Source organism: Passer domesticus, chromosome 15 (genome assembly GCF_036417665.1).
Source record: "Passer domesticus isolate bPasDom1 chromosome 15, bPasDom1.hap1, whole genome shotgun sequence".
Lineage (NCBI taxonomy): Eukaryota > Metazoa > Chordata > Aves > Passeriformes > Passeridae > Passer > Passer domesticus.
Genome location: NC_087488.1, coordinates 12,300,099 through 12,321,593, shown reverse-complemented (window position 1 = coordinate 12,321,593; position 21,495 = coordinate 12,300,099). Strand labels below are relative to the sequence as shown.

At 43.5% G+C, this 21,495-nt stretch overlaps 1 protein-coding gene across 8 annotated transcripts in view; it reads left to right on the top strand.

Annotated features, from left to right (window-relative positions):
* MAD1L1 (mitotic arrest deficient 1 like 1) overlaps positions 1-21,495 on the top strand; it is a 348,097-nt gene that overhangs the window by 128,483 nt on the left and 198,119 nt on the right. For 7 of the 8 annotated variants that reach the window (XM_064389849.1, XM_064389850.1, XM_064389852.1 and 4 more), the window contains one exon: positions 14,112-14,252. The exons of the other annotated variant lie outside the window; for it this stretch is intronic. In XM_064389849.1, coding sequence (XP_064245919.1) covers positions 14,112-14,252 — 141 coding nt within the window. The remainder of the gene's footprint in view (positions 1-14,111; positions 14,253-21,495) is intronic. 8 annotated transcript variants of the gene reach the window in all.

Genomic DNA, 21,495 nt, shown 5'->3' with positions numbered 1-21,495 from the left:
TGAGTTTTCAATTACAAAGTGATTTCTTGTCCTTATTCCCCATCTCATTTATTCCTGGCTCTCCTTCCAGTCAGCTCTGGATAACTGAGAGATATGCTAGAATGGTTCTTCTCAGTTGTTGGAGAGAAATTGATATTTATTAACCATCTACTGAAATGGTAAAAAGCAAGAGGAAAAAGTGAAGAATTGCAGTGGTGAATACTGCAGAGAAGCATATCTTCAAATATGTACAAGACTGCTCTGGAGAAAGAGGTGATCAATTTTTGCAGGAATTGTGCTCATAGGCACAGAGATAATTTCTGGCAGGTATTTTGTGTTCTGGTCATGCTTCCAAGGCACTGCCCCAGCAGCTCTGAGCACAGACAGGATGGATGGACTGTGCTTTGCCCTCTCCTCCCTCCCTGACCTGGTGTCCTGCTCCCTGGGCTGAGGGGGAGTCCAAGTGACAGAGCCAGCCTGGTCTTGTCAAGCAGCCTGAGGTGGATGGGATCAGTATTTCCCTGAGTGGAGCTCTGGAGGTGGTCAGGGAGACCCAAACCTTTGTGAGGCTTCAGGTGCTGAGACCATCAGAAGATCCATCATCAGAAGGTACATCTGTACTTCACAGGTACATCAACTGCTTGTGCCTTGCTCCTCGTGTCACAGAAATGCCACGAGAGGATCTGACATGGTGATGACACTGTTTTAAGAGCCTGTTCAGAAACTGGAGACTTCTGAAGAGACAGCAATAGTATTTGCTTTGCGTGTACTCCTTTCATTATGTGTATCTGGAGCTGATGTGATTTGCTCGTGTTGTGAACTGATAGCTTTCCCCCTAATTTTCTTCTTGACTTAAGTGAGTATTAATCATAAACTGTTTCATTAGTAGCTAATTTGATTGAGAGAAAAAGTTGAAAAGATTTGACATCTGCTTTAAAATTTGTGCTACGTTTCCAATGGACTCGAGGCAGGTATTTGGCACAGAGATTCTTCTGCATAACCTTGCTTGTTGATTTTGTTTGTGTGTGCATTTAGAATCCTTGATGTGCACAGGGAGACAGGCAGAAACTTATCACTTGCTGCTTTTTGGATGCTTCTGTACCCTCAAGAAGCTGCAAAGAATTAATAACCATGGGTAGCATCTCTGGGACTGCACTGACAAAACCAGTGCATTTGTCCTGCTGTCTTTGAATATGCTCAAGCTCAAAAATATTGTTATTGGAGGTAAAATAATAAGTGTAAAAAGTAGTAGTTGCAAGTGAAATAGGAGCAGCTTTTTGGAATAAGTTGAGAGAGGAGGATTGTCAGGTGGTCAGAAATTCCAGCTGTGTGATTTGTTCTTGTTACCGTTTGCCTTTCCATCATCACCAAACCAACTCTTTTTTGTGCTTGTGGATTCAAGTGATTTTATGGTGATTGTGGAGGGTTTTTTAAACAGCCTTAGGTGGATGTTAAGGACACTGTTAAATAATTGAAAATGACTCCTGAGAGGGGGAAGCAAAGCCAATGGCAGGATCACAGCCCTGGTCTTCTGGAGAGGGGAGTCTGAGCTGCTCATGAGTCTGCCTGGAAGAATTCCATGGAATATGGTCCTGGAGGGAAGGGGAAACCAGGAGGGCTGGGGAGGACAATATCCTGAGCAGCTTTCAAACCTCAACTGTTGTGCAAGTTTGAGTCTGCCCAGTGCTGATAATAGACTGCACTGAAAATGGCATCATCATCTCCAGCACTGGCTGGTAAGATAAAGGTGTATTTGAGGAAGATTGTACTAAGTCAGGAGTGTGCCAGGTTTATTGAAAGGCACTTTATTAAATAATATAATGGTATTTTCCAAATGGAAGCAGAAGAGCCAAATATAGCAATAGATATGTGAGTTTACTTTAAACTTTTCACTTACTTCAGTATAAGAAAAATTGTTCTGATAGTATTTCCTGACATATCACAATAGACATTTTTCAAGACCTGGGACAAATTTAGGAATGAGTATTGTGGGTTTAAATACTGCATTGCAAAAGGGTCTCTTCCCACCTTTTTGTTTTCTTGAAGACTTGATTGCAAACTCAAAATTCTGTAATTCTGCCTGTGGTGGATTGGGCTGTGGTTTGGGTTGTCTTTCTGGTAGGTGCAGCACAGCAAATATGAAAATTCAACTAAAGTCCCTTAAAATTGTTCAGAAAGTTCTGTGTGGATGTGTTGTAGTATGGAAATAGGATAATCATCATATTGATCAGCTTTTTCTGTGGTGTTACATGGCAGGGAGGGATTTTTTTCCCTTCTGTCTTTTATTTGCCAGTTATTTCTGTGGTTTTGCCATATTCTGTACACTTGGCAGTTGTGCCCAGAAGTAGAAAAGCTGGTGGTCTGTTTCATTCTCCAAAAGTTGGCAGTTTGTTACTATGAAAACAAACCAAAGGGTTTACTTTGCAACAAAGGAGTTTTTTTGAGACTGTGTTTCTGTTCTTCACTGAAATCTAGTTTTGTTGAAAATGCAAACATTATGGTCAAATATTAAAAAGATGATGAATGTTTGTCTCGTGCATTTAATCATAATTGTTTTTCAGATGTGTATAATGAATATCTTTCCTAAATAATGTTTTTCTTCTGGTAAACTGATTTTTCCACTTGTTTTTAATGAAGCACAACTTCAGTGTTTCACATTTTGTCTAATGGTGTGAGCATAACATTCTTGATGTCAATGCAGTTTTGAGGAAAGATTTTGTTGACTTAATATTGCAGAGACAGTGGAGAGAGAGAAAAGAAAGCAATGTCATTGTCTGCGAATTAATTTTGCAGTGTCTAGTGATATTACAGGGAAGGTGTTCACTGAGTGGCAGCTAGTGTTAAAATTAGCTTTACTAACTAGTAGGCTATTACAAAATAAAAATTTCAGTGCTGAAATGTTTAAATTTGAGGAAATTAATACATATGGGCTGTTACCACAAGAACTGGAGATTCAGGTGTGGAGATCAGTTCTCTTCTCTGCTGTTCTCTGCTGCTGTGGTTGAGGGGGTTACTGAGGAGATGACTTGCTGGGGTTTGTCATCCCCTGGCTCAGCAGCTTTTGGAGAACATCTTGTCCTGTTGCTGTGAGCATGGCAGGAGGGGGTGAGGAGGTACCTGTTACTCACAGGGAGGTGGGGAAGAGACCCAGGATTTTGTGTCTTCGCTTATTCCCCATCAACTTCAGGCAGAGATGCTGCAGAATGAGAGCAGCAGTCAGACACGGGTGATGAGGGTGTGAAAGATTGGGAAAGCAGCTATGCTGGAAAAATGATGATTGGACTTGTTGACCTTAAAAAGCAGTTGAAGAAGAGGTGACAATTTGAAAGCACAGAATCTAATGAATGAATGGTTTAGAGTTGTTTGGGAGTTGTTTTCCCTGTCTGTGCAAGGCAACAACAAAGATGTTCAATGGAGCTGAAAGGTGGCAAATTAAAGCCTGATAAAAGAAAATGCATTTTCAAGCAGTGAAAAAAAGTAATGGGATTAATTTCCACCAGAAAACTGGTAAAGGCAGGAGTTTCTCAGTGTTCAGAAAGACTGGATATTTATATGATCAATGAAAGTATCCAGAGGAGTTGTCAGTGAGAGGTTGTTTTTCAAATGTTTTTATTAGATGTCATTTTTCTGGAGTTGGGAAGTCCAAGGTGAAGGTGCAACTGGAATTTTGGTAAAGCACCTGCCTGAAGTGGTCTTTGTAGCTGTTTCTTAAACATCCAGTTTTGTCCTTCACCTTGTCAGGGTGTCAGGAGGAGCAGGATCCCAGGCACAGAGGGGTTATGGGCTGCTCTGCCAGTCTGCCCTGAGGTCTGTATGGGATTCCCATGGCAAACCTCTGCTCAGAAGCTGCAGCCCCGAGCACTCAGGTGGCACATTTTCCTTCTCAAATGCAGAAAATTCTTTCAGAAGTGCAGGTCACAAGGTTAAATATCAGCTTCATGGTGCTCACTTGCTGCCCAAGAGCAAACTCTGAAGGTGACTGCTGATTAAGCTAATGAGGCACATTCTGTGGGTGTTGGCTGAGCTGTGCTCTGGGTGAGAGAATAAACTGATCCTGAAAACAGCCAAAGAGCTGTCGTGTGGTACAGTTTCCATCTTTTATAAGACAGAGGTGTTAAAATGATCTTTCATATTTTCAAAGGGTCCAGGTTAAAGCATGAAACCCTCATCACATAGGTAATGTGAAATGTATGATGTAAAATTATTATTTTGACCTCATGCAGGGAAAGCATAGACTTTTAGTTTGGAGTAAAGGCTTATCATTGCCTTGCTTTGGGTAAATCACCGGGTGTGATTAAATAATCTGGCCCAGTCTTATTGTTGGGAGCATGGTTTAGGTGTGAATTGACCCTTTATAGTTCTTATTTCAAGAAGAATATATTTGGGTATTCTTTTGCTTTATAGGTGGTTTATGTAGTATGGAAGGTGCAGCCTGGACAGTTTTCAGTCTCAGTTCAGTCTTCTCTCCCTGGTTCTCTCAGAAGGAGGAGCTGCTGGGCTGCAAGGGCCAAGGGCTGTGTCCCCTCTGCCCTGAGGATCCTTTGTAATAATGCAGATATGCTGTGGGTGACCTGGGAGATAACTTGATGTATAATTTGTGAAACACTTATTGGAATCACTGATCTTTTATACCCTGGAGGCAGTAGAGAGAATGTTTTATGAATTAGGTAAAGTATGGGAAATGATTAAAATCTTCTAATAAAGCAGTCAGGTGATGTATATTCTGAAGCATCACCTAAAATCCCTTTTTCTTTGCCTTGTTCAAAAAGTCACATCTGGCATATTTCTGGAGTTGTTGACATATCATGAGAGGATCAAGGAATTACTTTTGAGTTCAATGGAATGTGCTGTGTTGGATTGGATGAACTCATGTCTGATTTTTTTTTTTTTTTGTCCCCTCAAATGTGATGTGAGAGCTTTGCCCTCCTGATTCAGTTCTGTCTTAGCCTGAATACCCTGGGAGCAGAGCCCAGGTGATGGGGCCATTCCTCCTCCTTTATTCTTGCAGAGATAACTGCACTGGCTTTGAGCACAGTTCAGTTTACTTTTCTCCCAAGTTAATGATATTTAAGTGGTTAAAACTGCAGGAAATTGTCTGTTAAGAGCTTTAGAGGCCAATTTCTGGGTTACTTAGTAGACAGGAGGAAAAAGAAATCTGAGAGTAAGGAATGAACATGGGGTGAATTCTTATACACTAGCAGCATAAAAATCTCATGTACCATCACAGAAACTTTCTTTTTTTCTTCTTTTTGTGCTCTATTTTTTTAATAGGTGAGTGACACATTAGTATTGTATTGCCAGTGAGGATGAATCCATTCCCTTGTCAGCTGTATGCTTTCCCTCTGACAGGGATGGTAATCTAGTGGCTAGATTGAAGAAGGTGTGTTGAGGGTTTGGGAGTGTTTTTTTAAAGAAATTACTGTTTTTCACATGTGAACTGTGCACATGGTGTCAGATGGGGAGTGACCCTGTGCTGAGGCAGGTGAATAAGGCAGCTTCACACACAAGACTGCCACTGCCTGAGGAGTGGGACTGTGAGAAATGATAGGAAAATGAGGGGTTTTTTGGAATGAAGAGATGCCAAACACACTGAGACAGAAAAGCAGGCTCACTCTGGAGATAGGCAGCAGTGAGTGTTCCAGTAGAGGGGAGCTAAACTAAGAAAAAAACATACAATTATTTCACAGCAGCAGGAGGCTAAGAAACATAACTAAACATGTTAAACTCACTGTGAAGCATGAGGACCCCAGGGGTATTTTAGTCAGATAATATTTAATTTGTTGCAGTGTCAGTTGTATGATTGCTTGTCAGCTGGCATATGGATGTGCTATAAGCAAAATGGGGCTTTCAGAGACCATGCACAATTTTCCAGAAGATAGTAAAGCAGGAGATTTATCAGAGACGGATTAAAAGAGTTACAGTGGATTTATTTGCTCTGGTCCATTGCCAGGATATAAGGCAAGCTGAGCTCTCTGCAGAGAAGTGTTGGAGGAGAGGGACAGGAGCTAGAAAGGGAGGACTATTAATCAGGAGGAAAACCTACGGAATACAAGAGCATGTAAGATATACACAGGTATTTGTAGGAGTACTTTTAAACTGCCAGCTGAACGTTGGCCAGAAGAGCAATTGGATTGCAGAGTTTCTCCAAAATTTAAGAATGGGTGGTTGAGGAGCTAGGAGTGTCTCTGAATGCCTTGTTCTGGCACCTAAAATGAGTCTTGGGTCATCTCTCTCACGCTCTCTGCCTGATTGTGCCCTCTTCCCACCACAGTTTCCCTTTGTTGTTGCTTTCTCCAGATTTCCAGCCTCGGGAGGAAAGTTGTTTTTCAGCCTGAATGATAGCCTGACTTTCCTAGCAAGGAATGGCTCTAAGAGTGTCAGAAAACAGATGAAAACCATCCCTTGCAGAGAGATGGTGGGACACACAGGGATTCCTGGTTTGCTGTGTGCCTGTGGTTGTGTACAGAGCTTTTCTGACCTGTCCTGCTAGGTGTGGATGGAGGTACTTGGGCTTCAGGAGAAGGAATATTTAATTTTCTTGGAGAAGACTTAGTTGTAGGGCACAGCACATCTGAAAGTCCTCTTTAGAGGTTAAATCCATCTTTAGATTCCTGCAATAACTTTATATTGGCTTGAGGGGCAAAAACACAAGCAGAGTGTTGATATATGGACAGTCACTTTTGAGAATTAAGGACACTTTAAAAAATGTTTCCTAATGGTCTTGTGAGTGCAAGGATAGGGAAAGCTGCTGGATGTTTTTATTTTTATGAAGTTAACGGGTTTTTTTTGTAAATGGTGTTTTAATTGAGGTCTTGAGTAGAAAGTCAATGGTGTGTGTATACATATGTGTCTGCAGTCAGTTCTGATTTGCACAGTAATGTGAAAATAGGTCAGCCACAGAGAGAAGTGTTGGAAAATGGCTGCAGCTGAGGAGGAAGCTATTTGTAGGCTTGGGAGTAGAAAATGTTGGCTTAAAGATGATTTGTACAGAAGATGAGAGTGCTAAGAGGAAGGGGAACCATTTGCCTTCTGGTCATCATAGATGCTGCTGAAGGCAAGGAGGGGTTGGGAAGTTCCTGGTAATTTAACTTTTGCTGGTTTTGTTTGGCTGAGAGCCCTTAAGGTTTTTGTTCTGGAAGAGTCCATTAGCTCCTGTGCTAATTAGCAATGCTCCAAGAGGGGGCTAAGGGATAAGAGCAAAGTCTGACCCAGTGTGTCTTTAGCCCCACCTGTCCCTGCAGGGCTGGTGCTTCCTGGGCCTTGCTGTTGCTTTGTTTTGCTTTTCCCCCTACACTTTCTATAAGGCAGCAGGATTTTAACTAAACTTTACTTCCAAAGTAAGGCTTAACAGCCCTCAGACTGGGGCAGAACCTGTAAATTGTCAACATCCCTGTTCCCATTCCCTGATTAATGCTTTTTTGGGGGGCAGAGGATGTATCCTGGTGAACCTGGGCTGCACATGTTTCCCATCAGGAAGGCACAGACAGCCCTGGGAAGGAGCAGATTCCCACTGATGCTGCAGCCTGGTCGTGGTGCCTGGTGGATCTGCTGCCACACTCAGAGCTCTGTGCTTTGTTTCCTCATATGAGCTTCATCACCCTGATACAAACTCATTCCTCTGAATTACAGAGATGTTGTTGAATTGTAATTCTCCTCTTTGATAAACACATCACTGCAGTTAAGATTTATCACATTTATTATTTGCCTTTTTTCAGTAGACAATTTACCTGTCAAAGAAGGAAATTAGACTGTTTTCATATTATTCATATTAAGGCTCAGTTGATTGTTTCTTGTCCTTAATTCTTCTCTAGCTGCTTGCAATTTGATTGTTAATGTTTTTTCCAAGTATTTTATGAGATACCAAAATATTGAAGTGATTTATAATTGCCAGAATCTGTATCCTCTCATCCATCCTTCTCTTAAAAGGTTGGGTCTGTCTGTCCTGTTTTCAGTTGCTGTCTTAACATTTGTGAGTTCCTCAAAGGTAGTTGCTCATGGACCAGAGATTAATGCCATTAATTTTATCAAGTAACCTAAGAATGTATTTTGTCACAAGGTGCTGACGCAGTCTAATATATTTAAGTATTCTTCAGTTATTTCTAACCATATTTTGGTTTATATTCCTGTGCCTCTCACTGATTTTACTGATGTTAAACATCTGGTCAAGCCCCACTTGCCATCTCCCTTCTTCTATATATTAGTTTAAAGCCAGAAAGCCCAGACCTCTGTTACACAGTCATCTCTCTTTTATTTGTGTTTTTATGAGAAATAGTTAGCTAAATTATACCTGATTGAAAATAGCATCTGTTTGATGTTGAAGCTCCATATCTTTCTTCAGTCTTGAAATTTTTCCTTATTACAACTAATTTGGATTTAGAAGTCTGAAGATGAAGAGGAGGGGGAAGAAATCTTGCCACTGATTTCTGATAATGAAGCAGCCTGTTAACATTCCTCAGAAATTATCATTAATTAAACAAAAAGCTGATGTAATACTTTGGAATATTTCTGTACCATCAAAAAAGCACCAAGTGGGAAGGGAAATATTCTACAAAATACCATTCTGATTCCACTGTACAGAGTCTGTCTCCTCTGCCAGGCTCTAACCTGTGCACAAGTGAGAGAGCAAGAGAGCCGTGGCGTTGGGTTGTGGATTAATAGTCAGAGTTCACTCGTGTGGAAATAAAGCAGATTTTACTGTGACTAGAATGTGTCATTAAAAAGCCATTATTGGAACTGACCGGCACAATTTCTGCTCCCTCATTGCTAATGACAAAGCAATCTGTTCTTTAAAAAACAACAACCCTGTGTTTTCTTGCAGAGAATGGTGCAGGAGACTCACCAGAACAGAAGCAGGGTGAAGAGAGGCACTTGAAAGATTTATTGATCAATAAACCAGACAATTACAGCTTGTTTATAAAAGGAAAAAAATAAAAAAGCCACCTCGAACCTCAGGCCTGCGAGCAACCCTGAGACTCTAATAATGATAACTCTGGCATCCAGCTTGAAACGATAAAAGTCAATAGGAAGATATAGGATTTCAATAAAATTATGACACTAGATAAACTTTACCCCAGGAACACATTTTCCCTGGGTGTGTGACTGACTTCAGCTAGATTTGTAACTTTAATTTCTTTCTTATTGATTTTTCTTTTCTTCAACTAATTAGAAAGTCTGTGGTGAATGGGGTGTGTGTGTTTCAAGAGGGGCTAACAAGCAGCAGCAGAGGAAGGGCCTGAACTTATATGTATGTATATAGGGTCAGACACCTTTTTATGGGTTTTTGGCTATGTTTTACTCTTCAGCTGCTTCCCACACCCAGGCAGGAGTGGCTCTGATGCTCCTCAGTGTGCAGGTGTCTGTGGGCTGCCCCTGTGATGTGCAGTGCTGCAGAGACTTGGGGGGTGATGGTTGCAGTGATGATGATGATGGTGCTTATGTGAACCCTTGTTAGTTCTTTCCCTGAAATTAACCCAAAATTCCTGGGGGACCCCACTTGTGTTCCTGCTGTTTCTAAACCTCACTGGGGTCTGAAGGCTGCAGAAAGGGACTTACTCTGAGCTTCAAGCTACTTGTCAGCCAGGTCAGATTTTGGTTTTACACGGAGGGAGTAAGGAGCTGGTGGGAGGACTGGGTAGAAGCTTCATCTTTTGCAGAGGTGCCATCCTGTTCTTTCCCCATAGCAGATTTTCAAGGGATTAGCTCTAGTTTCTGGTTGAAATTATAAAATGTGTTTTCTTCTTAGTTACTTATGCAATAGTGGGAGGAATATTTATTTGATGAATGGGCTGGTAGAAGGAAGGGAAACTGTTCAACCTTTGAAAAAATCACTATCCTTCCTCTTTTTCAAACTTACATCTCCTCAAACACAGCTGCAAGCTGCAGCACCAGGGTTTGCTGTGGGGCATTAATTTCCTAGGTTTGTAATGAACATCAGAATTATTCTGCATTTTGGGGATGTTTGGAATGAGCTACATTTCTGTTCAAGTGTTGATTTAAAACTGGTAAGGTAAAGATCACCTGGAATTGTGCCAGGGTGGGACCATGGTGAGTTAGCAGAGATTTACCCTGTGCTGGGTAAATTCTGGAAATTCCCAGAGGAACTGCTGTTTAGTAATTCTGATGAATACTCTCCAGGGAGGAAGCAGCAAAGCAGCTGTATTAGAATAAGGTTAGAAAGGGCATCTGAAAGTGCCTGGGGAGATTTTGATGGGTCGGGAAGAATGAGGAAATACTGCATCAATTACTAAATTAGGATTACATTTTAGAGATCTTTTTAGACAGAGGACTTCTCAACAAGAACTTCTGTTTCCTGCCAAACTAACAAGATTAGGAGGGAGGGAAAAGTAAGTGCTCTTGATGGGGAGAAATTTAAAGAATGGAGCTGGGGACCACTTGGAAGCTGAGAATTGATTTCACTAACAGTATTAATATTTAGAAATAATTAAAGAAGCTAAGTAAACGCCAGGATCAAGTGTTTAATTGTGCTACCCTTTAGTTCAGCTTTTCAGAATTTTTTTCCCAATATAGCTTCTGCTGTGTTTACCATGTGTGATTTTTTTTTTCTTGACAGATTTACTCTTTGTTTTAGAGAGATGCTTTGAAGGGCAAGGGCTGTGGTTGATTTTAGGGGAAGGACAGCCTGTGGGATTGGTCATGCTCCCATGCAGTTTTCCCTTGAAAGTTGGAGTTTGTCCTCCTTGTACTCGACAGCCCAGGAGCTGCTGTGGTCTTGATGGGGATGACTAAAATGAGTTAATATTTGGCAGTTAATTGAAAGCCAAGTGTGATGGGAGTTGCCAGGGGTCTTGTTTGCTTTTGAAAAAATACCAAGGATTTTGGGACTGCCCCTGCTGTAACAGAGAACATAGCAGTGGTAAGTTATCACATGGGTGAAAGATACTTAGGAGAAAATTAGGGCAGCAGAGGAGCTCAGAATGCAGAGAAGGAGAGAGGATGCTGTAATTGCAAATCTAATTGCAACAACATGCAAAGCTCAAACCAATACCTTCACTAAATGCTGTCATTATGTTCTCTTCTGTGCTCTAGAAAGTGATTTGGCTGTAAGTGGGGAATGGAATTCGTCTCCCCAGCAAAAGCAGTTTGCCTTATGGAGAGTGCACTGGGCAGACTGGGTGATGTCTGTGGGTACTGGAGGGGGAAGAGGAGGGTGGAGAGATCCTGTCCTGCTGCCTCTCTGCTTAACAAGTTCATTACAAGGCAGGTGTGACTGCATTTGGGTTTTCTTCTTTTTCAGTAATGTGGAGCTATTTCCTTTCATGTGTCTGTCAGATGAACAATTCTAAACTATGGCAAAACTATTTCCCTGGAAAAATATTTCTCTTCAGTCAGATCTGAGCTAGGAGCTGGTAATAACTGCTGGTACTATTTACGTTAAAACCTGTTTTTCTTTATCATTTTATTAACTCAGTTGCTGTAGCCCCAGGCTGTCCTTCAGTCTTGGGGTCCTTTTTCCTGCTGACCAACCCAACTATCTTGGCTGACCTTTCAGTTCATGATGTGCTCTGAACACACTGTACCTCTGACAGTGCCCCCAGTCTTGTCACACCTTGAATTTGAATGTTCCTTCCCTTCCCACATGGACACTTAACTATCCACCTTCAGTCTTTGACCTTTAGATTTGGAAGGAGGAGATAACCTTTGTATCAAGGCTGAGCTGGCTGGTTAGTGGTCACCTTCACTATCTGAAATACAGCCTTTTGCATTTAGGGATGTGGGGAAAAGGACCTTTTTTCCTGCCCACCAATTCCTGATTTGCCCAAGTGAGGCTTTTCAGTGCAGCTGAGCTGGGTTTATGAAGGGCTGCACTGGCCTGGGCAGGATGTGACCTGCATAGCCCAGTGATCTTCTGATATTACTTTGTCTGTAATGGCAGAATTCCCAGCAAGGAGCTGGTTTGTCCAGACTGTTCCTGCATTTGTGTGTTACCTGCCCAGCTAAACTTCAGCAGTGAAAGGTGGGCAGCACTGCTCAGGTTTCCTCAGAGTTTTGGCTCTTTGGGTTTCTGCCAAGGGCCTGTGCTGCTTTGACCCTGTTCTGTAGCCTCATAAACATCAAGGTTCTTCCATGCAGTCAAAAGATAAAATTCTTCATCCAGCTGCTTATCCCTGTGTGCATATTGCAGTGTGACCACCCACCTCCTTAAACATACCTGGCTTCTTTAAATTTTCCTTTTGTCCCTATTCTTCTTCATCAGTGCCTTGGAGGGAGGCATTAGGTGCTTCTGAAGCTGAGAATACATTAGGAATATTTCAGCCAGTAGCCCACACAAAAAGTTTTATGTTTAGCTCTGAGCCCAAGCCTTGTAGTTGGGGAGCTGCTGTCAGGGAGGGGAGAAGGATCCTTCTGTTTGTCTTTCTCTGCAAATGCCTGGTTATAATTGCCAGTAGATAGAGAAGTGAGCCAAACACTGCCTGCCAGACATTAACCTCTGAAAAAATGTTTGTTACAAGCACTGAGTGTTGCAGCATCTAACAAGTGATAAGTCACATACCATTTTGAGGATATTTGCTCTCAGCCACTTTGTTCGATGTCAAATCTGTTTCATTTCTGTTGTGACAATTTTGTTCTTTCTTTGCTGAGGCTCTGGCAGGGAAAATGTCAAGTACAACACTAAATATTTTGCTGAGGAAACCCATTCAGCCATGTTGAATTAGAAGAGTGTCTCCAGGAAGAAGGCAGGCTCTGTTTTCAGTTGCCATCTGCTTGTTAGAATGTATGTTGCTTTCAAGCAAAGGATGTGAGGTTTTATAGACATGAGAGAGTCTAATTTTTCAGTTTTCACAGCAGAAACATTTATTTTATTAGAACTGCATGTTCATCTGTGCCTTGATGCTGATATGAAGATGATGAGCATGCATCCATCAGAGTTGAGTTGCTGTATAAAAGAACAAAGTGGGCAAAGATGCAGAAGGCTCTTGGAACACGCTGTGGAGCTTTATCCCTAAAAGTATTTGCTGTTGTTCCTGGCAGGATGTGTGGTCTGGGCCTTTATCCCATGTGGGAAATGGATTTGTAGAGAGTTCTGTAGGCCCACACTATGCATCTGAATGCAAACTTTGAGATAAGAAATGCTGACTTAGAAATGCCATGGAATAGGACAGATATTGTTGAGAGAGAAACGGAGCTAGAAACAAGTTTCAAAGGATGACCTTGCAAATAAGACTAGATACTTTGGAGAAATAGGACTATGAAAGATGCATTGTAGTAGGACCCACGAGGGGTAGTTTTAGATGACTGGCTTTAAGGCATCTACAGCATGGTGTGGCAAAAAGCTGATCGGCCAAGACATGCTTATATAGTATACTGTAATTAGGAAATAATTGGCTTCTGATTGTGATGGTGTGAATTATAACATCTATATTGTCTCATCCTTTTAATGAGACTGAGAATGGAAAAAAGTTTTTAAAACACCTCTCAGCTGTCCCATCTCTGGGTCAGGAAAGAGAATTGTCCAACAATCCCTGCGTGTTTTGCTGCTGTTCCTGTCAGGATGCATGGTCTGGTCCTTCATCCCTGTGTGTTTTGCTGTTGTTCCTGTCAGGGGGCATGGTCTGGTCCTTCATCCCTGCGTGTTTTGCTGTTGTTCCTGTCAGGATGCATGGTCTGGTCCTTCATCCCTGCGTGTTTTGCTGTTGTTCCTGGCAGGATGCATGGTCTGGTCCTTCATCTCTGGGTGTTTTGCTGTTGTTCCTGTCAGGATGCATGGTCTGGTCCTTCATCTCTGGGTGTTTTGCTGTTGTTCCTGTCAGGATGCATGGTCTGGTCCTTCATCTCTGGGTGTTTTGCTGTTGTTCCTGTCAGGATGCATGGTCTGGTCCTTCATCTCTGGGTGTTTTGCTGTTGTTCCTGTCAGGGTGTGTGGTCTGGTCCTTCATCCCTGTGTGTTTTGCTGTTGTTCCTGTCAGGGGTGCATGGTCTGGTCCTTCATCCCTGGGTGTTTTGCTGCTGTTCCTGTCAGGGTGCGTGGTCTGGTCCTTCATCCCTGGATGTTTTGCTGTTGTTCCTGTCAGGGTGCATGGTCTGGTCCTTCATCCCTGGGTGTTTTGCTGCTGTTCCTGTCAGGGTGCATGGTCTGGTCCTTCATTCCTGGTGTTTTGCTGCTGTTCCTGCAGGAGCGTGACGGGATGCGGGCGATCCTGGAGTCGTACGACAGCGAGCTGACCCCGGCGGAGCACTCGCCGCAGCTGAGCCGCCGCATGCGCGAGGCCGAGGACATGGTGCAGAAGCTGCACGCTCACAACACCGAGCTGGAGGTAATAAAGCAGCATCCTGCTCTAACCCCAGGGCTGGAGGAGTTGGGATCTCTAAGATTGAGCTGCCTGGTGACGAGATCTGCTCTCGCAGGAGCCAGATTTGCGGTGTTCGCGCTCCGAAATTCCAGGATCAATAAGAGCCACGAGTTATTGCTCTGCAGCTGAGGCTGGCAGAAGCCAAGAATAATCATCTTTGGGTGTGTTGAGTGTGCTGTGCTGCTCTGCATGGCTGGAGGGGCAACCACTCCCTGTGGTGAAAGGGTTGTGAAGGGGTAGCAGGTGTGGGGTCTTCTCTGTGGTGTAGTCAAAGAGTTTCACTCTATCACATGTGTAATCCAGGCTCTGCTGTACACCATGTGAGCAACTTGTGTTTACAGCAGCTTTACTTATGGGTTGAAGAAGTAAAGTATGTGTCTGCTGTAAATTCTTCACTTCCTGGCACTGGGCATGAAAAACCCCAGAATACTGATCACTATTAAGTGCTTTTTACTAGGTTTTCTCTAAGAAAGAAAACATTCTGTCCAAAGATAGAAGTATTTCTGAAAGGAATTCTTGTATTCTCCTTAGTTCTCTTTTTGAAAATTTGGAATCTGAAATGTGACTGCGGTGAGCTAAAGTTAACCTGTACTGGCCAAATTGTTCCTCTCTTCTGTTGTACTTATTGAAATGGGCTTTGTGGTTATGAGTTGAAATATTTGGGATATATCTGTGATCCTAAAGCTTGGCAGTTTTATTACATCAGGCTTTACAATAGTCATAAGTATGTGAGTTTTTCTTCATGTCTAATTCCATCATCATGTAGATTTAGGTGCTATAACTCAATTAGAGTAGAATGGTAGAAATTGCTCCTTGGGTTCATGCTCAAGCCACAGAGTGACACAGAACTGTCTCACTCTGCACAAAACTCTGTTGTTTCTGATATCTTTAAAAATGCTCTTTCCTTGTGTTGGGAGATGGGGACTTATTTCAGGCAGTACTGGCTCTGGTGATCTTTAAATCCTGAGGACAACACAATGTGGTGTAGATGTGTCCTGATGTAGATTCATTTCATTGCTGTTTCTCTGAAAACAAATTCTGCAAAGTTTTGGGCAAGCTGATAGAGAAGTTAACTGGTAACACCACATAAAATGGAAATCTGCCTGAATTCATCTGCCTCAGAATGTTTCTCTGTTTTGTCTTTTAAACACAGCATTGCTTCCCAGCAGACAGAGCAGGATTCAGTGATGCTGACATAAAGGGATAGGTGGCTGATGTATGCTGCTTCCTTAGTTGTTCCCAGCAGTGGCTCTAGGTTGTTGCAGGAAGATTTCCTGAATTGTTTCCGTGAATGTATCAGGTGTGCTGTGTTGTCTTCAGGCAAGAGCAAATTATCTTTTCTTCTTCAGATGAAAGCATGGAATAGTGTGGGAATCATTTGGTTCTACCCCTTTAATTATTTATAGGGAACAAATTCTACATTTATTTTCATGGATATGGATTAAGGGGTACATGGAAAATTTCAGAAAGGAGATGTGTTCTCTGGAGGTTTGTTGTGTGTGATGTCAACCTCTAACACTTTGCTAGAAGCAGGATTCAAAGACCTCAAATTTTCCTCCCAAAGTACAATTTTACACTTCAGCTTGATTGTGTTTGCCTTTCTGACTGCAGTATTGGCTGCTGAATCCCATCTGTTTTGAAATTTTTGGGGAAAGTGTTTTGTTGCAGTAAAAACTTGAAAACTGAAAGAGAAATTGAGGTACAGGCAGGACCCCTGGTGCTTCATCATCAGGAGCAGCAGCTGTAATCAGCTGCCAGCAGATCAAAGCTGCTGAGATGGTCGATGGCAGCTATTAATAACTCCTGACTTGATGCTCTGCACCCTCCCAGCTCTGCTGAGCCTCCCCATGAGGTTTGGAAATGTTGACACCTGCATGACTCAGCTCACAAGCAGAGGACACTGCTGGGATGGGGCACCTTGGAGCCTCAGGTGTTTGAGATGTGGGAAAAACAGCCTCTCTAGGGGGGAGGAGGGAAGGAAAAGGGAGCTTGAGCATGTTTAAATCAGTGAGGGAGAAGATTTGGAGCATCTTGGGAGCCTCTGGTGTGGATGGGCTGGGGAGGAGCACAGGAGAACCAGGAGTGCTCACCTGGGAGCATCCAGCAAAGCAACCAGTGCACAGCTATTCCAGACAGATCCAGGGGAGGCCTGGGGTGGCTGCAGAGAGGGACAGGGATGGGTTTGAGCTGAAAAGGCCTGGCTGACACGTTTTGGAAGGCTGGTATAGCTGAAGTGTGGAAAACAGTTGAGAACAGCAGTTAGCAGGGGATGTACTGCTGTGGGCACCCACAGAGGGGGCTCTGGCACCCAGCAGACAGTGGGGGACAGCTGTGAGGGACTGGGAAGATTTTGGGCTGAGACAACAGCTTTTAACTCATTAATGGATGAGGTCTCTGGTAGGCCCTTTGCTGGGAAGCTGCTAAAAAGAGCAGAGGGAATGTGAGAGCAGTGTGCCTGCTCAGGAGGGGGCTGTGTGTGAGGGTTGCTGTCTGCTGGGAGGATGGAGTTAGGGCACACAGGAGCTGTGCCCCAGCCCGTGCTGGCAGGAGAGCTGCTGGGAGCACTGCACTGCCTGCACCAGACATCACCTGGATCACAGGCACCTTCCAGAAACTGGGATACAGCAGGGTGCTTTCATCCCAGATCATTTCAGAGGTGATGCTGCAGAAGAACCTCTCCTGTCAGAGCCTGATGGGGCAGAGGACTGAAAGGCAAAGAAAGGCTGATGGGGAACTTCTAAAATTCCTTTTAAAATGCTGTATGAGAAAAGCTGGATCTGTAATGCATGGACATGTAAACACATGAACAGTTCCTTTCTGCCCCCAGCTCAACCCCCTCCTCCACAGGGCTGATGAGGCTCGGGGGCTCAAGGAATCGTTCTACAGAGTGTTGAATGTAAAGCACAGAGAGATGCAAAGAAAAATGTCATCTGAAATGGTGGCTGGAAAAGCAAGCAGGCTGTGTCAGCCCATTTCACGTGGTTAATGAAGTGTCACTCACCATCTCTTTAAAAGTGTGTTTTGGAACTGGAGAGGGAATGAGTTTGTCCCTGGCCAGCCTGTTATAAATACTTTAACAGAAATGTAACTGTATTTCTGTGGCAGACCGGATTTTTGTTTTGATACTCGTCATATTAATAGTTTTCTTGCCAATCTTGGTTTACTTTTACCACCTTTGCTCTCATTGCTTTTAATTTCAAGCTAAATATGACAAAACAAAAAGCTTCTGTGCATGCAGCAGCCACTGTGAAAAAGCTTTGATGTGGAGTTTAGTGTTCGAAAAGTTAAATCCAGCTGCACAAAAGGGAGATAATCATAAATATAACTGCATTAATAGTGATTTTATTACAACACTCCTGGCCCCATACGAAACTTTAATGAAGAGAGATTTGCAAGGAAGACTCATGCTGACACCTTCAATGGACTCCAGCATCTTTTACACTGAGAGATTTCCCCTGTCTGTGAGCACCATATGCACTCTAATCAGTTAATTGTGAGTCTGACAGTTTCAGCACATGAAATGCCATATGCTCTGTGCTTTTCTTCCATCACAGGCATTCCTGGTGACCTCAAAACTCATTGGCCAAATACTGTCACATTATCTGCCCCTGATAACTGCAGTGAACCTGCTGATGGTGAAACCTGGACCTTGCTGATTTTCTGGTGTTAAATCATCAATCTGTTCCTTTCCAATGGGGTTTGCTCAGCAGCCACCCCAGTGCTTCAAGTGCTTAAATTTTACAGTGAATGCATTAAAATGTTAATTTGAGCAGCTAACAGTTCTTCCTTGTCTTTCACCCAGCTTCCCCCATCAGCACTTTTCCACTTTTTTGCCTTTTTTTTTCTCTTCCCTTTGATCCACTCTTTGTGTTTATCTTGCTCCTTTGCCATATTTCCTCTCCCCCTCAAGTTAGATTGCTCCTTTACACAGCAGAAGGGGCTTCTGTGGTGATGGGAACTTCACAGAGATGTTCCCTCCCATCTGTGCAACGTCCAGAGGAGTTTGTTTTAATTTTCAGGTTTCTCCTGCCTACTTTCTCTACCTCTCTGCTGCCATCCAACCTTTTTTTGCTCAGTGACAATTTTTAAGAAGCAGTGAGATGATTATTCTGCTCACTTTGGATGTCCATAAGGAGCAAACTGGAATCACTAGAGCTTTCCTGCCACTCCAGAATGGCGTCTGTTTCACTTGCCCAGACTTCTGCTGTCACTGTAGATCTTATCTGTGGCTCGTGGGAGAAGACAGGCTCTCTCTAGAGATGGTGCTGAGATGCTCCACGCATCAGCTGCCACTGATTGCTGAACAGCCACAGGGCTGAACATCATCTTCTGACAAAGCAAACACCTTGTTGAAATAGCACTTTGGACCCAAAGCTTTGGCATCTCTTGGCAGACTCGAGCCTTCCCAGGAACCACTGAGGTCCTCTGCATTTGCTTTGCTTTGCTAAAGGGAGAGCAGGTCAGGCCTGTGTTCTCTGGCACTCCTGCAGAATGGATTATCTTGGTTCTCTGTTCTTCCACGTGTTTCATCTTCGTCAGACCTGAGTGACCTTATCAATCAGTGAGTCATTCATTTCCTCCCCTCCCTTTCACACCTGCCAGTGGCTGTGTTTTGGAAGAACACCTGGCAAATAATCATCATATAAATGAGGAAGTCAAGTCACCAAGAGGTGTAATGATTTGTTAAAGGTGACAGTCCCTGCCCTGTGGAAGGACAGTGACTCTTAAAACTAATTGATGCTGCAGCAGATCCTGTCTCTGTGTATCTGTTTGGTCAAACTAGATTTTAAAACTCATTTGCTCCTAATTTTTTTGAGGAGATTCCTCATTTTGGATCTGTCCTGAAAGTCAGTAGTTGATCAAGAGAAGCAGTCCGCGGTACTTCCTTACACTGGAGATATTCTGCAAAACCAGCATTGTTTTCACTACAGGGAGATTGTTGCAGCTATTTTTAGTGTGTGGATGCTCTGAGAGTTTAAGAATGGCTTTAAGTCAGCAGTTTCCAGGGACCACAGCTAAATGGAAGCAACCTCCATCATTCCCAGGAAATGGAATGTCCTGTCACCAACTTGCATAGGGTGAATCATTAACTGAGACAACTTCTCCAGCCTGTAAAAAGCTGCCTTGTGGACAAGCCCCCAGAAAAATACCCCCAGCTGCAAACACACCAGCAGTCTCAAGGACACTTCTACCTCTTGGCTGTGCATTGAAGTGCAGGGGACAGAAAAACATTTTCCAGCTCTGCAGCTCTTGTGTTCTTCAAGTGCAGTAAGGACAGGGATAGACAATTGTCATTGCTGTCACCTCTTGTTGAAAGTCACGCTCCTGGTGCAGATGCAGTCAGTGGCACTCTGCCCCTTGTTCTCTTGCTGGGTCACATCTTGACTCTGTCATGTAAAGATGTGCAGTAATGATAAATATAACCAGTCACCTGTGCTAGCGGTGCAGGGAGTTCAGGGTGGGCTCTGGCTGTCTGAGTGCTTCAAGCCTGCAGGTAGCACACCCAGCCTGGGTGAGACTGTGCTGGAGTCATCGTCCTGCTGTCCAGGTTTGATCTCAGAGGATGTGGGACTGCTCCTGTACTCAGAATCTAAGTACTCACTTCAGCCCTGGCAGATTGATAGGTGCCAGCAACAGCACCCTTCTTCCCAACAATGCTCCTCTTAAAATGCTCTTGGTATGAGCAAATCCTCCCGGAGCCTCTTCTGGCGACGTTGTGAATAACCAAGCACAAAAGAGGCTTGACCTAAGGAATTTGGATTAGCGTCAGATGTCCCTCCCTGGCTGTTGCAAACATGAGAAACAGATGAACTGTGTCTAAGTTCCTACAGAAGATTTAAAATTGGGCTCTTTCTTCCTGATGTATTGGAAAGAGCCGATAACTGAGGTGCAGTTATGAGTCACTTTTGCCACAATAGAACAGGGGAGAGCGTTTCCAGCGATGCTGAGAGCTTTCAAATGCTTTACACTGGAGAGCCTGCACGCCTGTGCCCAAAGATACAGGCTCTGCAATTAGATGTCTTTAGGTGGAGGAGGAAGCAGGGGTATGTTTGAAGTGGGAGCAGTGGCCCCAGCCACAGCAGAGGCCTGGCACTAAAGAGCTGCTCCTGTGCAGTGTGGTGCAAATCCCCTCCTGCTGTGAGCTGCAGCTGGGGAGCAGGGGCTGAACTGGGCCACAAGGCAGAGCACTGATGGCATGTCTCTTCCCTCTGAGGCAGAAGACATAAAAAGGCAAATTAAGAGTCTTTGGGAATGGATTAGGAATGGATAGCTTCCAGCTTTTCAGAGGGAAGGCTTTGAAAGAGTAGAAGCATGTTCTTATGTTGATTTCCATCACTTTATGCTGCAGGCAGTGTGGAGGGATGGATGGGAGGCAGTAGAGAGGTTGCTGGGCAAATTCTTCTAGAACTTGCACCATTTTCCAGTGTTGCTTTCCACAATTGCAGAATTGTTTGGTTTTCTGCAACATTAGAGAAACCTTCAACATTAGGACTGCTGCTTTCTGTGTTTAATTTGGAGATTTAACCTCCATGAATCTCTTCCAAGCTGGAAAGTGTGCTGATTTGAGGTAGCACTGGTCTGATCCACGTGCACTGTGGAGCTACAGCCCATGTCATTGCAGTGCCACACATCTGCTTTGCCTTGGGCAGGAATGGTTAAAGTTTCCTAACAACTTCCAAGGAGTGTGGCCCCTTTCTGGAATGATCCAGAAGATCTGTGATGGGATCTCCTGGCAGGCAGGGGCACATCCTCCAGAGCACTCCCAGCCCACAGTTTCCTGAAGTGGCTGGTGTGTTTGTGTGGCTCAACCACCAGATAAATATTTTGCTGCCTGACTCTTTAGGCATTGAAGAATTTGGGAAAATGGGAGAATTGGCCAGGACTGACCAGTTTCTCTCTGAACTAGAAGCTGGGCTTGTCTAGGTTGTATTTGCCAGAGGGGTCTGGTCTCAGGCCAGTGCTTTGCATCTCTTGAACTCTTGGTGAATCAATCTGGCTGAGGCCAATAATGTTCTCCTGTTTGTTAGAACTGCTACTTAGGCACCTTCTCACATCAATGAAAGCTTTAACAGCCCATGGAAACCAAACAGTTTTGGGGAGAAATGATATAAATATCTCCTGAAAAAAAGTAAAAGCTAATATTAGGCATGAGGATAATGTTTTACACAGAAATTTTACCTGTTCCCTACTCTGAGTTGTATTAATG